At 45.0% G+C, this 14,945-nt stretch overlaps 2 protein-coding genes and 1 long non-coding RNA gene across 3 annotated transcripts in view; 2 read left to right on the forward strand and 1 right to left on the reverse strand.

Moving 5' to 3' along the window:
* Positions 1–13,162, forward strand: part of kmt2cb (lysine (K)-specific methyltransferase 2Cb) — a 48,400-nt gene extending 35,238 nt beyond the window's left edge. Inside the window, exons 40-61 of the mRNA XM_088428645.1 lie at positions 66–177; positions 263–329; positions 431–491; positions 607–839; positions 1,107–2,738; positions 3,485–3,676; positions 4,465–4,629; positions 4,702–4,831; positions 4,908–5,055; positions 5,130–5,314; positions 5,404–5,540; positions 5,852–6,116; positions 6,321–6,460; positions 6,905–7,009; positions 7,144–8,248; positions 8,346–8,482; positions 8,936–9,078; positions 9,700–9,874; positions 9,945–10,061; positions 10,144–10,217; positions 10,635–10,743; positions 11,235–13,162. Coding sequence (XP_088284771.1) covers positions 66–177; positions 263–329; positions 431–491; positions 607–839; positions 1,107–2,738; positions 3,485–3,676; positions 4,465–4,629; positions 4,702–4,831; positions 4,908–5,055; positions 5,130–5,314; positions 5,404–5,540; positions 5,852–6,116; positions 6,321–6,460; positions 6,905–7,009; positions 7,144–8,248; positions 8,346–8,482; positions 8,936–9,078; positions 9,700–9,874; positions 9,945–10,061; positions 10,144–10,217; positions 10,635–10,743; positions 11,235–11,327 — 5,525 coding nt within the window. The 3' untranslated portion in view covers positions 11,328–13,162. The remainder of the gene's footprint in view (positions 1–65; positions 178–262; positions 330–430; positions 492–606; positions 840–1,106; positions 2,739–3,484; positions 3,677–4,464; positions 4,630–4,701; positions 4,832–4,907; positions 5,056–5,129; positions 5,315–5,403; positions 5,541–5,851; positions 6,117–6,320; positions 6,461–6,904; positions 7,010–7,143; positions 8,249–8,345; positions 8,483–8,935; positions 9,079–9,699; positions 9,875–9,944; positions 10,062–10,143; positions 10,218–10,634; positions 10,744–11,234) is intronic.
* The window catches only part of LOC148414378 (uncharacterized), a 27,884-nt gene extending 13,294 nt beyond the window's left edge, over positions 1–14,590 (reverse strand). The window contains exons 1-3 of the long non-coding RNA XR_015867366.1: positions 14,287–14,590; positions 13,503–13,682; positions 5,168–5,296 (exon numbers count right to left, since the gene is read on the reverse strand). This is a non-coding gene — a long non-coding RNA (uncharacterized LOC148414378). The remainder of the gene's footprint in view (positions 1–5,167; positions 5,297–13,502; positions 13,683–14,286) is intronic.
* The window catches only part of LOC148414379 (5'-AMP-activated protein kinase subunit gamma-1-like), a 25,407-nt gene continuing 24,743 nt past the window's right edge, over positions 14,282–14,945 (forward strand). Inside the window, exon 1 of the mRNA XM_088428639.1 lies at positions 14,282–14,597. Coding sequence (XP_088284765.1) covers positions 14,514–14,597 — 84 coding nt within the window. The 5' untranslated portion in view covers positions 14,282–14,513. The remainder of the gene's footprint in view (positions 14,598–14,945) is intronic.

The raw sequence follows: 14,945 nt of genomic DNA on the forward strand, positions 1-14,945 counted from the left end.
TGCACCTCTTTAGTTTTACATTAAACATTTTTTTACTGTGGTAATTGTGGTCATTTGTCATCAAGATTTCGACGCGATTACTGACCCGATCATGAAAGCCAAGATGGTCGCACTGAAAGGCATCAATAAAGTCATGGTTCAGAACAACATTGGAATGACTCCAATGGTTATAAATAGGTAAGACTGAGAATGCATAAAGAGTTAATAGATTATTATTTTTTTACTAGAACCAATAAGTCACTATTGTCTTGATCGCTCACAGGTTTCCATCTGGCCCTGTTGCACCTTGTCCCGAAAGCACACCGCTTCCCCCGCAAGTTGTAGGACAGGTACTATTAACCTGAAATAATTTTCAGAATAATGGCATCTCTTATAAATTATGTACACCACTATAAATATATGAACTGAAATATATGTACTTTTTCACCAGGACGGCAGATTGACACAAGTTCCACGACCAAATCCTCCTAATTTTGGACCAGGATTTGTTAGTAAGTGCTTTAAAAATTTGCATTGGTGATTTTTAATCTTCGGTAGGCCCACAAATCTATTTTACCTCTCCTATTCCGCCAGGCTCGCTAATGAAAGCTAACCATTTTCTTTCAGACAATGCTCAAAGGGCACAGTATGAGGAGTGGCTGCAGGAGACTCAGCAACTACTTCAAATGCAGCAGAAGTTTCTGGAGGAGAAGATCGGAGCGCACAGGAAGTCAAAGAAGGCTTTGTCTGCCAAGCAAAGAACGGCAAAGAAGGCAGGGAGGGAGTTCCCCGAGGAGGATGCCGAGCAGCTCAAGCATGTCACAGAGCAACAGGGCGTTGTGCAGAAACAACTAGAGCAGGTGAGAAGAGTTCGGCCTGTCTCGCGTCTCCACTGAATGTTTGACTACCTGCCACTTACACAAATGGAGAACTGCACGAAAATAACACAACTTATAAGCTACTGCAATTAAATGACCGGTAAATTCATTTCATTAAAGTAGCTCTCAATTGTTGCTACGATTTTTTTTTTTAAGGTTTCAATCATTTTTGGATGGAATAATTTTGCTTGATTTTGCTTGAAACTATCGCACATACACAGTCACTTAAACATGTCCTTTGTATTTTAGATCCGCAAGCAACAAAAGGAGCACGCTGAACTCATTGAAGAATACAGAGTGAAACAGCAACAAAACAATTTGACACCCTTAATGCCTGGGATGCATTCAGGGTCGGGTCCTGTTCCACCTGGCCTTGTTCCCGGTGGGCCACCAATGGTCCAACCTCAGGGGAACCCAGTGATGCAAATGCCAATTCATTCTGGCCCGCCCAACGTCCCGCCGCGAATGCCCAACCCACCACCAGGCTGGCATCCCGCCACTCCCGCTCCCATGGGAGGACCTGGAATGCCACCTATAATGCCCCCGCAGGTACATGTGGGCAACCCGGTGCAGCCCCATCAAATGCAGATGGGTAACATGCTTCAACACTCTCAAATGCCAGCGGAGTCCCAAATGGCCGCAGCTCCTCAAGGGGCTGTAAAACCCATTCAAGCGGGTGGTGTGAAATTTGATGATAACAATCCATTCAGTGAGGGCTTCCAGGAGCGTGAGAGGCGAGAGAGGCTGCGTGAACAGCAGGAGAGACAGCGGGTGCAGCTTATGCAGGAAGTTGAACGGCAGAGAGCCTTGAAACACCGAATGGAAATGGAGCAGCAAGGTATGATGGGGCCAGATGGGAACATGGCGCAGCACGCTCAGATGCCGTTTTTTAACTCGGAGCTACCCCAGGAGTTCATGCAGCCCCAGAGGCTCCCTGTACAACAACAGCAACCACACGCTTCGGTGTTCCCGCAGCAGCAAGGCATGTGCTCATCAACCGGCAACTTCATGCAAGGCGAACGGAGGCCCATGACGGGAAACGGGATGATACCTCCGGAAATGGCGTCCGCTTTGGGGCCTGATAACCTGGGCCTACCAGGGCCCAACTTTCCGCAGGTTCAGCCCAGACCTCGTCAGTTCAGTGGGGCGGGTATGATGCTTCCCATGCAGGGCGAAGGTCCGCCTTTTGCGAGTGAATCCGCGACACCTCTTCCATCCAACTTCCCCGGTTCGGGTCAATCGTTAATCCAACTCTACTCCAACATCATCCCCGATGAGAAAGGGAAAAAGAAAAGAACGCGCAAAAAGAAAAAAGACGATGACGCGGATTCAATCAAAACGCCTTCGACGCCACACTCGGACCTCACCGCCCCACTGACGCCGTGCGTCTCCGACACCTCTTCCACGCCAACCAGGAACACACATCTCTTTGGGGAACATGATCTCTCCAGATCCCCACTTGGATGTTCTACACCGGGTCACTCTGAGCTCGAGAGGCAACTTTCCGGAGGACAAGGTGGACTTTTGCTGGACGCTGCGAAGGCGCAGGCTCAGGAGCACGACAGGATACTCAGCAACATAAAGCTGGAACAGACTGACAGCAGCGAATGTCACGGGTCCAGAGAAGGTTCTGTGGGTGGAGAGATGAGCTCCGTGAAGGAGGAGAGCGGCAGCAAAGGAAGTGCGTCTCCTTTCCCTGCTGGGCAGAGTCCAAACAAGGGTGAAGCTGGCAACGAGTTACTGAAGCACCTACTGAAGAACAAGAGTGCGACCCCGCCCGAGTTCTCCCAGCAGCAGTCGGAAGAGAGCATGCGGTCGGAGGAAGAAGAACCTGCCGACTGCAAAGGCCTACTCAGGCAAAGCTCTGTGGACAGCAATGGGGTCGGTGTTTTTTTTCATTTGTGTCATGGGGTTTCGGAGCAAAGGTTCTCAAATGGGGGTTGGTGTATAATTGGTGGCGCATGTGAGATTTTAACAGGGTTTCTTCAGTTACCAGCAAATCTAATTGAATGATTTTTCATGCTGTGACAGGAACGGTACATGCTGCTTTTCAGATTAAGAGCAAATTAACTGGAACATCAAGCAATTTATTGCTGATCTGCGATATAGTAACTCCTTTGTAAAACATCGTATGTCTTTATTTTCGTCAGATTTGATATGTATGCACATTGTCGTCATTGAGGCTATTTTGCGTCAGACGAGCCGAAAATAAAACAATTATGGTAAAGCCCTATTTTCAGGAGTTGCTGGATAAAACACACCTACAGATACGACGACAAAAAGTATTTCACAGGGGTTAAGAACCGCTGTTCTAGAGCACTGAGAGTGTGGGCAGCATAGTGAGTCATACGGCAACTAAAGCAGGCAACAAATACCAACAATTGGGGCAAAAATAAGTAGTTTTCCTCCTTTATATTCAACGTCAACATAAGCTCGATTGACAGATGTCTCTAAAACATTATCTTGCGAGATTATCCTTTTGAACTGCTTTGCTGACTCATAGAACAATTTTCACGAGTCACACGTCTGTTTCCAAATGACTCACTTGTGTGCTTAAAAACCTGTACGTCGACTGTTTGGTTTTCATTTTGAGCGTTTGTGTTCCGCGCCATCTTTCTTTACCTCAGGCATATTCCGATGGCAATCTGGACTTCCAAGGACAGCTTTTCAATGAACAGCAGAAGAAGAAAGGAAGGAATAAAAGAAACCCCAAAGGGGGGGAGAAACCGCCGTCCCGCTACAAGAAAAGGAAGAAGGAAGGTGATGAGAGGCAACTGATGCACTCTGGCCCTGACACCGTAATGACCCAAATCAAACAGGTAAGACTAACAAACTCGTGAAATTCTCCGTCTTACATAATGAAGAACAGTAACTAAATCGAAGAGGAAAATAATTACCAGCTGCGTGCTCAGATATGTGGCGTTTTTTTGTCTTTAACTTGCTGCAAAAAGCAAAAATGTTTCGTTGTTTTCTACAGTAAGAGGTCATGTTTGCAAATGTTTTATTTTGATTTAACAAGATAATTCTGCATAGAGAAATACAGACCACCAGGTATTTGTTTAGGCAGAAATTTTGAGGATTTAATTTGGTATTTTATTGAATTTGATAACTTATGAAGTAAGGTTGCAGCTTTATTTCAGACATAATGACATAACAGGAAGCTGGCAATTTTTGCTCAAAGTCACCATTTTGCCCAATTCCAAGACCTTGACGAAAGGAGCGTCAGTTAAGTACCAGGGGCGCTAGATTCATGGTCACTTGCGAATGACAAAGCTCGACTGATGTGAGAGGAGCTTGACATCACTTAAATGATCATTTGAAGGATTCCCTCCCAAAAAATAGTGGTGCAGTTTCAATTGTTGTTACAGCTTCATCAGATTAATTTATCAAAGCAGCTGCTTCGAATTTCGTTAAAAAAATGAAAAAAAATCTACATGAAAGTGGTAAGCGGTCAAATAAGTTCAGCCCATACGCCTGTATACTTTTTGATCTTCAGTGAGTTACAAAAGCATTTGAACTTTGAACCCTAACTGGGGAAGGCATGTATTTTTTGTTTCTGTGTTTCACATTCATGGTTTTATTCATGATCCTGGTTCTTTATTTCCAGCAACTCTCTCTGCTGCCCCTCATGGAACCACTGATCGGGGTCAATTTTGCTCACTTTGCTCCCTACGGCAGTGGTCAGCTCAATGGCGAAAACCTTCTGTCAGGCACTTTTGGCAGCGCCTCATTGGATGGCGTCTCTGACTACTATTCCCAGCTGGCCTACAAGGTGAGATCTGGTAACATTTATGGTGTTCTTGGAAATGTGTGAAATGACCGGGACTCGACTGTTTCTTTAAAGCAGAGTAACCTGAGCAATCCACCAACACCCCCGGCATCCCTTCCTCCGACGCCGCCCCCGGTGAACCGGCAGAAAATGATCAATGGCTTTGCTACAACAGAAGAGCTGGCCAGCAAAGCAGTAGCCATGGGTATCAGTCATCGCTGTGTTTATTTGAATCATCTAAAGAGCGTAATGTGACTGACTGCGTGCTCTTCTTTGCGCAGTGTCCAAAGGGCTTGTTCCGAAGCCGCTGCACGTGCCGTTCAGGACTGAGGAAGATCTGCTGGCTCGGGCCATTGCTCAGGGACCCAAAACGGTGGATGTTCCCGCCTCCCTTCCGACCCCTCCCCACAACAACCAAGAAGAACTGAGGTATCCCAATACACACATTTCTTTTCATACATAACTGCATGGCTTTGACTGCGTTTTTCCATGGAACGCAACAGTAACAAAGGACAGGAGCTTTGCAAGGAAAGGGACACACCTGACAGTTTTGTTCCATCGTCGTCCCCCGAGAGTGTGGTCGGCATGGAAATCAGTCGTTATCCGGACCTGTCATTGGTGAAGCAAGAGCCACCGTCCCCCTGTGTCTCCCCTGTGCTCCCAATGCTACCTGCGCCGGATGGGAAAGGTATAGAACTGTAATACACGTATGAACATACTGGTTCTCACTATTAAAAAAAAAAGTCTCAAAATAAATTTGACAATTTTCCCTTTTAGGATCGGAGGTCAAATTGCAAGATATTAAAACTGAGCCTTCAGGAGCTTTTTTTGGACCCCCGTTTGGTCCCATGTCTAACAATTCCAAATCAGGGCTTGTTTCTGTTGCTATTACTTTGAGACCAGCTGCAGCTGAGGTAAGACGACTTCAATTAAGTAAAAATCTACTTGTATGTGCCAGTCTGTGTCTTTTACTTGTCTCTTAGTCTCCGCGCTAAAAAAAAAAAGAACATGTAGGGGAATGAAACAGATGGGTACGATAATATCTTTGGAACAGTTATTTTAAAAAAACAAGTCATCTGATTGGTGAACAGAAGAAACAGCAATAGAAAAACGATTAAATTGCTTGTCTTCCTCTTGCTATGAAGAAATCATCCATAATGCTGTTTGCATCTGTAGTACATCCAATTTCAACAACACGCATGTTTTTTTTTCCCCCTTGCTTCAGAACATCACTGGCGTGGTGGCAGCCATTTCAGAGCTGCTTTGTGTGAAGATCCCCAGCAGCTACGAGGTCAGCAGCACCCCAGACCGGGGGCCCGTATCTATGCTCACTTACCCACGTGGGGACCTTCGCCCTCCTATGCTTTTCCATGGACAGGGAGATAATGGAGGCCTTCATGGTCGCCCAGGACAGATGATCAGGCCAGGTGGTGCAATTGGAATGATGCAGCAGCAGGCGCATCATTTCCGCTTCCATCCCAACAGCCCAGGTGAGGAAAATGACAGAATATACTGGACCATCCCCAAAAATACAATAGCCAGATATTTTAACAGCCTGACCCGCACTCTATTTTTAACATCTTAACATTTTGTTTTGCGTGTTCGTTTTAATTGCTTTTACTCTTCTCGGTATTCACTCGATAACACACCACACACAGTGACCTTTTCCATGAACCTGTCCCCTCCCCTTTTAGGCGCTGTTTTAGCCCGAGGACCTGACCAGAGAATTCCTGGCAGCCCTGGATGCAAGCCTCAGTGGTGCTCCAACTGTAAAGTGGTGGTCCTGGGAAACGGAGTGCAGAAATCCATCAAAGATCTCCCCTCTCACATAAAGGTGCGTCGCTCTGCTTCTCATTAGATTCGTTGAATAATAGTTAAATGTTGAAAAATTGTTCATAATGTAACATACTACTATCCGTCCTAGACGTCCTAGGTTTAGTCTCGTCACATTTGCCAATAAAATTACCAAACATGTCACAGTGGAAAAATGGATTTGTCCAAGTCAGTCCTTTCTGTTGAATATTCATCAGCTATTTGTGGTGCAGACGTGAGAAGAAGCCATCTGCCTTTAAAAGCGAGTGAGCAAGACAGTAATACAGAAGCTGTCTGTTCGTCCCTTGTAAAATTAAGCACCTGTAGTGGAGTTTAATCAGCATAGGGAACAAATGTATAAATAAAGCCATCACTAGAGTGCAACCCTGGTTTATGTTTTTAGGCTCCTTTTAACTTGTCTTCATCTCACTAATTCACATTTGGGCAATTTTTTTTTTCCTCCTAGGAATCTGTTGGCCGTTTCAAAGACGAGCTGGTCTTCTGCAGTCAGAACTGCTTTCTTCTCTACTGCTCTTCACCGCTGCAGTCCAGGCCGTCCACAGAATCAAAGGTGTGTAACTAAATACATGGACAAATGGACCGTAGTGACTGCGATGGATAGCTAGATATGATAGATGCAAAAGTCTATCGATCTATCTTCGCCCTTCCTTTTGTGTACGACCTTTTTTCCTTCGCCCTACTCAGGAATCACTGACCCTACTCGCCGCTTCGGATCAGACAGAAATCTTGTCTAAAGCGCAGCACCAGTACAACAACAACATGTCTTCAATGGATGTTCACTGCCTGGCCCAGCTCGAGCCGAAACACTCACCGCCGTCGACGCCTCCGATCCCCTTCCCCATGGCCGGTGAGACAGCCAGGTCGGACGCCATCAAAGTGACAGTGAAGCTGAAGGCCCGGCCGAGGTCCCACGACACTTGGCATCAGGTGAAGAGACCCAAGGGTCTTCGATGGAGGAAGTGGAGCGTCCAGGTCGTGGTGCCTCGAGGAAACTCTCAACTCCCGGATGAGGATAAGATCGACGAGCTCCTGAAGAAACTCGGCGCCTCGTTGCGGCCTCCCGTTTGCCTGCGGGACCAAAGGCGCTGCTGTTTCTGCCACCAGTTTGGAGACGGAATCACCGACGGTCCCGCTCGCTTACTTAATCTCGACTTGGACTCGTGGGTGCACCTCAACTGCGCCCTGTGGTCCACAGAAGTATACGAGACGCAGGCCGGCGCCCTCATCAACGTGGAGCTGGCCCTGCGCCGCGGTCAAACCGTGCGCTGTGTCTACTGCCAGCAGACGGGCGCCACCAGCGGCTGCCACCGCCTGCGCTGCACCAACGTCTATCATTTCACCTGCGCCCTTCAAGCCCATTGCACCTTCTTCAAAGACAAGACCATGCTGTGCCACGCCCACAGACCACGGGGCGCGGCCGGGCACGCTCTGGAGCACGAACTGCGCTGCTTCGCCGTCTTTCGACGCGTTTATGTCCAAAGGGATGAAGTGCGGCAGATGGCCACCGCCGTGCAGCAACCCGAGCTGGGCTACACCTTCCGAATCGGTAGCCTGGTGCTGCACGCCATCGGCCAGCTCACGCCCATGCAAATGGCAGCCTTCCACTCCGCCACCGCCATCTTCCCCGTCGGCTACGAGGCTTGTCGTATATATTGGAGCATGCGCCACGGCAACCGCCGTTGTCGCTACGTCTGCTCCGTTGAGGAAAAAGATGGGCGACCGGAGTTTCACATCAGAGTCGTTGAACAGGGGTACCAAGACGTGCTCCTGACTGACACCTCTGCTAAAGGTTTGCCTTCAAAAGCCAACTTTCTTCAATAAATCTTTTAGCTGTGGAAACTTTTCATTAACATCCTCCTCTTCTGCCCTGATCTTTCTCATCTCAGGCGTGTGGGATAAGGTTCTGGGTCCTGTCGCGGAAAAAAGAGCTGAATCTGGCACACTGAAGCTCTTCCCGGTTTATCTTAAAGGGGAGGACCTCTTCGGGTTGACCGCGTCTGCCGTTGCCAAGATCACTGAATCGGTTTGTATGAGTTCTGACACAGATTGTTAAGACTATGAGCAGCCGCGTCAAACATTTTCGTCAAGGACCACATTGGTTTCCCGCAAAAGGCTCTAAAAATTAAAAACGGGTACTTTAATTTGTTTACGCCTCATCATATTATATATTTTGCCGTATTTCAAACCTTGTCTGTCAAAATATGGTCAAATTATTATTTTTTTTTTTCCAGAAATGAATACTTCTGGTCCGCCCCCACCTCATTTGTAATGTTTACCTTATTTCAGCCGATATATGAGAATAGCTTGATAACAAATACGCCGCCGCTCTTGAATGCAATTTACGGTTGAGAAGTGTTCCAAGAGTGTGGAAAAACTATTTCCCCGTTTTGCGGATGCTGCGTGGCAGTGTCACCGCGAGTAAAATCGATCAATGTTAATTATGCCAATGACTCCAATGTTTTTCTGCTCATTTCAGCTCCCTGGAGTGGAGGCTTGTGACAGATACTCATTCCGTTACGGGCGAAACCCTCTCATGGAGCTGCCTCTCGTGTTCAATCCCGCTGGCAGTGCCCGGGCCCAGCCAAGGACCAGCTCTCCTCGCACCTCTTTGATCATCAGGTAATATTTGGGTGCCAGACTCGTTTCAGCTTGCGGGTCGCATTGAGGAGAATCTATTTCCAAGTCGACAACTTCAGATTTATTGTTCTTTTTTGATACGGTCCAAAATAGTACAAGCACAGCATCATTGTTATTCATAAAACGTTAACATTACTATTAGTCCTAAAACATTTCAAGTTTTTCATTCATTAAAAAAAAAAAAAAAACTCATTTTTATACTTTAAATGACAAAATCATCTCCCGGGCCGGATCAGAACCGGCCGTACGTTTGACAAACAGCAGTACGGGTCCTTGGTTGATGACGGCGTAGAAAGCTGAACTTGAACATAAATATTCTTATCTGTAGTCTGTCAGTGATTTATGCTAATGCAGCAGAAAAGCCATAATTACAGTAAATATTTACACGATAAACAAACCTGATGTAAGACAAATGTAAAAGCTCATAAGTCCAGCAGTAAGCGTGTGCCTTGTGGAGCCGCCTGACTACAGAGTTTTATGCTGATGCGCCACATTGATTATTGCCCCCCCAGTCTGAACCTTAGTAGCATTTTACAGAGTACCTTCTGTATTTTGTACTGTATATTCACAATATTAATCATTGATGAGTACGTTCTTTTAAAGGCCGCAGGCACAGGCTGTATCTGGCAGCAGTGCCAGGTCCAACCAAAATGTGAGCCAGGGAGAAAGTGGCGCCTCCCACAGCAAACCACCAGTAGTGCACCCGAGATCTTCACAATACCGCTGGATGAAGAGCGAGTGGAGAGCCAACGTCTACCTGGCCTGCTCCCGCATCCAAGTGAGTTTCCCAACGACTTCGAATGAGTTTTGTATTGGGAAGCTAATGAACCGCGATGACGTATTCGCAGGGCCTCGGGCTGTTTGCTGCTCGAGACATGGAAAAACAAACCATGGTGATCGAGTACAATGGAACCATTCTTCGTAACGAGGTAGCCATCAGGAAGGTCAAGGTCTATAGATCTCAGGTAAGAATGTTTTTCATTGTCAGTCAGACCGATGCAACTTTAGCAAAAACTGACCCCCCCCTCCCCCAAATCTCCTTTCCAGAATCGAGCCGTGTTTATGTTCCGCATCGACAGCGAGCACGTTGTCGACGCAACTAGATCGGGAGGGCTCGCCAGGTAAAGATTGTCGTACCGCTCATTTGCGTTTTTGTGAGGAATGCCTTACTTGAAGTAAGCGCTCAGCGTATCATTTATAACGCAGAACGCTCTGAGAAAGCGCGAGTGTGACGAATCTGCCTTTGGCTTTTCCATTTAGTCTCACTGCATGACCCTGACCCGGAATACGCGTAGGCGGGTTGCCTTGAGCTGCCGGGTTCAAATGTGTTTTGTGTTCTACACGATCCAGTCGTCTAAAACGCTTGTCTCTCTCGCTTGTTGCTTGTGTATACTAACGCTTTCCACAAAACATTTCTAACTAAAGGGCACATTCTGTATCACGCTCGGCAGAGGAGCTGATTTTCATTTAACGGTTCGTAGCCGTTCGAAAGGTAACATTAAAAAGACTGATTACATTTTTCTCTCGATTTTTAACAGGTACATCAACCACTCTTGTGCCCCAAACTGTGTTGCCGAGGTGGTAACGTTTGAAAGGGGTTACAAAATCATCATCAGCTGCATCCGCCGGATTGAAAGGGGAGAGGAGGTGGATTTTATTTATTTTTTTAAATCACTGAATCCATCGGTCTTATAGAAATGACTTAAATGGCATTAAAATGTCCTCAATTTTAGATTTAATCTTTAAGGAACACTGTGTAAGATTTAGACTGTTTTTTCATTCAAATGGAATAAATTAAATGATTATAAATTTCAAAAACTTGCAAATAATTAACGACCAACGGTATGCTTGAAATAAGTCTAGTGATCATGAAATGATATTACATGGGGGGGTGGAACTTCTCCGTAGGCGGCCATGTTTGTTATAGTTACGGACAATGGTAAATGCATCACCTGCTGCTGTCCATAAGTGTGAAAAACGGTCTAAATCATACACATTGTCCCTTTAAAATAATTTACCGTTCCGTTCCCCCCTTTTACGCTGCCATGATGCATATTCCCAAGTCTGCTACTTTAAAGAAAATCCGAATCTCCCTTTTTTTCCGCTCACCCGTCCGCTCTTTGGTTCTCAATTCCCAGCTGTGTTTCGACCACCAGTTCGACCCTGTCAGCAGCCAGCACAAGATGGCGTGCCACTGCGGCGCTCCAGAATGCAGGAAGTGGCTCTACTGAGCCAACGGGCGGCGATGATGACAAAATACTGGAAAAGAAACGTCGGGGGGGGGGGCCTTCTCCGCTTCCCCGCCCGCGGATGCCGACGAGGCTCGCGTTCGCACCGAGGCGGTTTCGTCGAGAAGCATCCCAGTTGGATGGAGGTGACCGGAACACAGTAGCAGAATGCGATGCGACGTGTGCCATATGTGTGAGGCGGTCGCGTTGCGCCGCCTGTCTGTCTGTCTGTCTGTCTGTCTGTCTGTAAACGCGTGCACGCTGGGTGTGAAATTCACCAACGAATGAGAAAGCACTGTGCAGGGTGCGGCCTTATTGCTTACTAAGGGCAGGCCCTTTTTTTTTTTTGGAGTGTGTGTATATGTGTGTGCGCGCGTGTCGTACTACGTGTACGACTAAATGTAGACATCACTGAATGAGGAATGTACAGCAATGAATACTGCGAAGGGAAAATTAACTTGCACTAAAAAAACAACAAAAAACGAAAAAAAAAATGAACACACACACACACAACTTTAAAAATACTTGATTCCATGAGTCAGTTTTATCATAGGTCTCCGTCATGTTATTTGTGTGGGATTTTGTATTTATTACCGAGTGAATGAATTTGATTCTCGACGTGATGAGTTGAAGAAGGCTAGATATGTTTGTGAAATTAGAAGAAGACATGCTGTTACTTTTTTTTTTTTTTTGTATAAATGTACATAGAGAAAAAGTATAGGAATAACCGACCAAATACTACCTTAACCTTCTCGATGTTGGGTGTTTTTTAAAATTGTTTTCTTGCTTCTCCTTTCCCGTTTCCGTTTGTCAATGAAATTTATTTAAAGATGGAACGTTATTTCTGTTTTGAGAGTATATATTATGATTATTCTGTACAGAATTTGTAATATAACCACAATAATTCACAAAGTATTTTTGTTGTAAAAGTAAGGTATTGTAGCTGTAGTGTTTTGTGACTCACACACACTTTAACCACTCAAACAAACATGGAAAAAAAAAAAGACTATTTTTGTTGCTAGATGATCAGAATGAAATTATCAACTCTCCAAATGGTGACAGATTGTTTGCGTCTGTTAGCCATGAATCAGGTTTGATTTTAAATGAACTGTGAATTAGGTTTTGAACCCAAAAGGACAACTTTTTAACTTTTTATCACAAATAGGAACACTGACGTATACGTGTTGTTTTTATGTTGCTTTTAAAACAAGGTGCAAGTGTATGACGACGACGACTTTGGCAAACCAGCGCGCGCGTGTGTGTGTGTGTGTGTGTTTGTGCGCGTGCGTGTATGTTTGTGACAGAAAGAATTGCTGGGGAACTTTTGCCACCGTCGCTTCTCTTTTTTGGATAGAAATGGCATTGTCTTTAATCAGAACTATTTCTTATACTGACACACAGTCACACGTCACATGCGTAGAAAATGGAAACGTTTTTTTGCGTGCACAATTTCAAGTGGACTGTAAAATTTTGGAGACAGTCTTAGAACTTGTAATGTATATGGCATGTATTTTTTTAACTTTCCGAAGACTCAATTGTATATATTTTCTCAATGAATGGTTGTAACAAAATTGTTTCCTTTTTTTTTTTTTTTTTTTTGTCTCTTGTATGATACGACATCATCCTGCCAGTGTGTTTGTGCTACATTTTCTTGGGTCATGTTAAGTAGTCCTTTTTTTGTTGTTCTTTTTATCCCTCAACACCACCCTCCCTTTTTTTTTTTTTTTTTTTTTTCCTTTGCTGTTTGTTTTTGAAAATGCCTTTTGGAGTGTACAGACTATGGAGTTTGTGGAATTGAATTTAGAAACATTTACAAAAATAAACTATTTTACATGTTAGTGTGTGCATGTGCGTACCCACCAACAGCACAGGTAAGGTTTTCAGTAATAAGAATACTTTTTCTTTTTCTTTTTTTTTTAATATACCTCATAATCTGCTTCAAGGTTAATGTGAAGAACATTGCAAGGACCTCTCATTGAAGGTAATATTTCTTTCTTTTGAATTTGTTCCTATTATTTGAGCCTTGTTTTTTTTTTTTTAATTGGAATGTTACATATAGTATTTTTTATTCACGTTGTAATAGACAAACATTTTTCGGGGGTTTTACTGACATCTACTGGCTAGTGATAAGGAATCCAAAGGTACGTTATAGTGTTATTGAATCATGTTTTACAATACCTGAATGTGTTGCAGGAGTAGCACAAGGCCATTGATGAGCAAAAAGGACGCACAAGCACAACCTTAGGCATGAAACATTTGACCCAATTCCTCCTCTTCCCACTTCTTTGTGATGATGTGGTCTATGAAGATTGAAGTTGCATTAAAGCTCCATGCAGTGCTTTAATCTTCCATTGAAACCTAAAAAAAAGCAGTTGTCAAACAAGATTGCTTTTCAGGAAAATAGTTACTCCAAACGACCAGTATCATAAATAGTGATGCATTGACATGCAACTGATCTAACTGGAGTAGCTTATTGCTAACAATAGGGAGCACTGTAGCAAATGTTTAGGCACCTTTGAGAAACAAATGTTCAATACAACGAACCAACTAACGTGGCCATAACTATATAGACCACCTTCCGGAAAACTTGTTCATACATCACATTCTAATATTACAACAAAATTCATATGCGGTTTTAATTATTTCATCCAGTGTCCAATCATATCCGACCTTGCAAACGTCACATGCCAGTACCAGGAAAAAGGTGAGTGTTGATTGGTCATTACATGTGACGTCATTTTCAGGCGACTGGCAAGTGGCGAAAAAGATGACCAAAAATAAATCGACTTTGAAGACTACTTCATCTTCGACGTACGCATCATTAATTAGAGTATAGTGTTTGAAAAGTGCGGACGCGTGGACACTGTAGAGCAATTTGGGGGGATTCTCTTTCCGTTTTAAAGCCGGGGTATCGATAAACGTGACAGTTGTGATTTTTTCCTCCAGTAGATTGACATATTACCGTAACGCCTGTAAACAAGCGGCGCTCGAAAGTCATTCGTCAACGCGCGCCCAACCTCCGCCGACTGGCCCGGCCTACTTCCTTCCTGGTGGAGCAGCAGCAGCAGCAGTCGTCACTTCTGTGTCCCGTCTACTCATTCCTCGGAGGTTCCGTTGATGATCCGCAATCGTGATTCAGCCCCTTGACTCGGCGCCACACTTTTCGCTCCCCCTGGCTCTCTTGGGAAAATGGGGAGCACGGTGATGGAGCAGGGTAAGGGAGGCTCCAAGAAGCTGCCCAAGAGGAGGAGAAGTCTGCGCATTAACATGCCCGTAAGTCGCTCAAGTGTACTTCGCCTGCTGTAAAATAGGGCATCGGCTAATTAGTGCACGCGACGGTCGGGTTTGATTGACAGCCTTTGTGGTGAAACCCTTTTCCTGCATCCTTGCCGTTCCACCTCACTGAATTAAAGCTAGCAAAGTTTATTTGGATTATTAAGCACACTTGTTGTATTGAAGGCAGGGATCGTGCCCATCAAAATTGGACTTGGGTGTACGTTGCTTCTTGTCCCAAAGTCAAGTAGAATTTGATAGTACCACAGACATTGGGCGTAACATTTACTCTGGATGTTTACTTGTTAGTGTTTGAGAATTTAATAACAGACCGGAGAATCAAACAGA

This window comes from Hippichthys cyanospilos, chromosome 12, assembly GCF_059441005.1.
Source record: "Hippichthys cyanospilos isolate Australia breed blue-spotted pipefish chromosome 12, RoL_Hcya_1.0, whole genome shotgun sequence".
Lineage (NCBI taxonomy): Eukaryota > Metazoa > Chordata > Actinopteri > Syngnathiformes > Syngnathidae > Hippichthys > Hippichthys cyanospilos.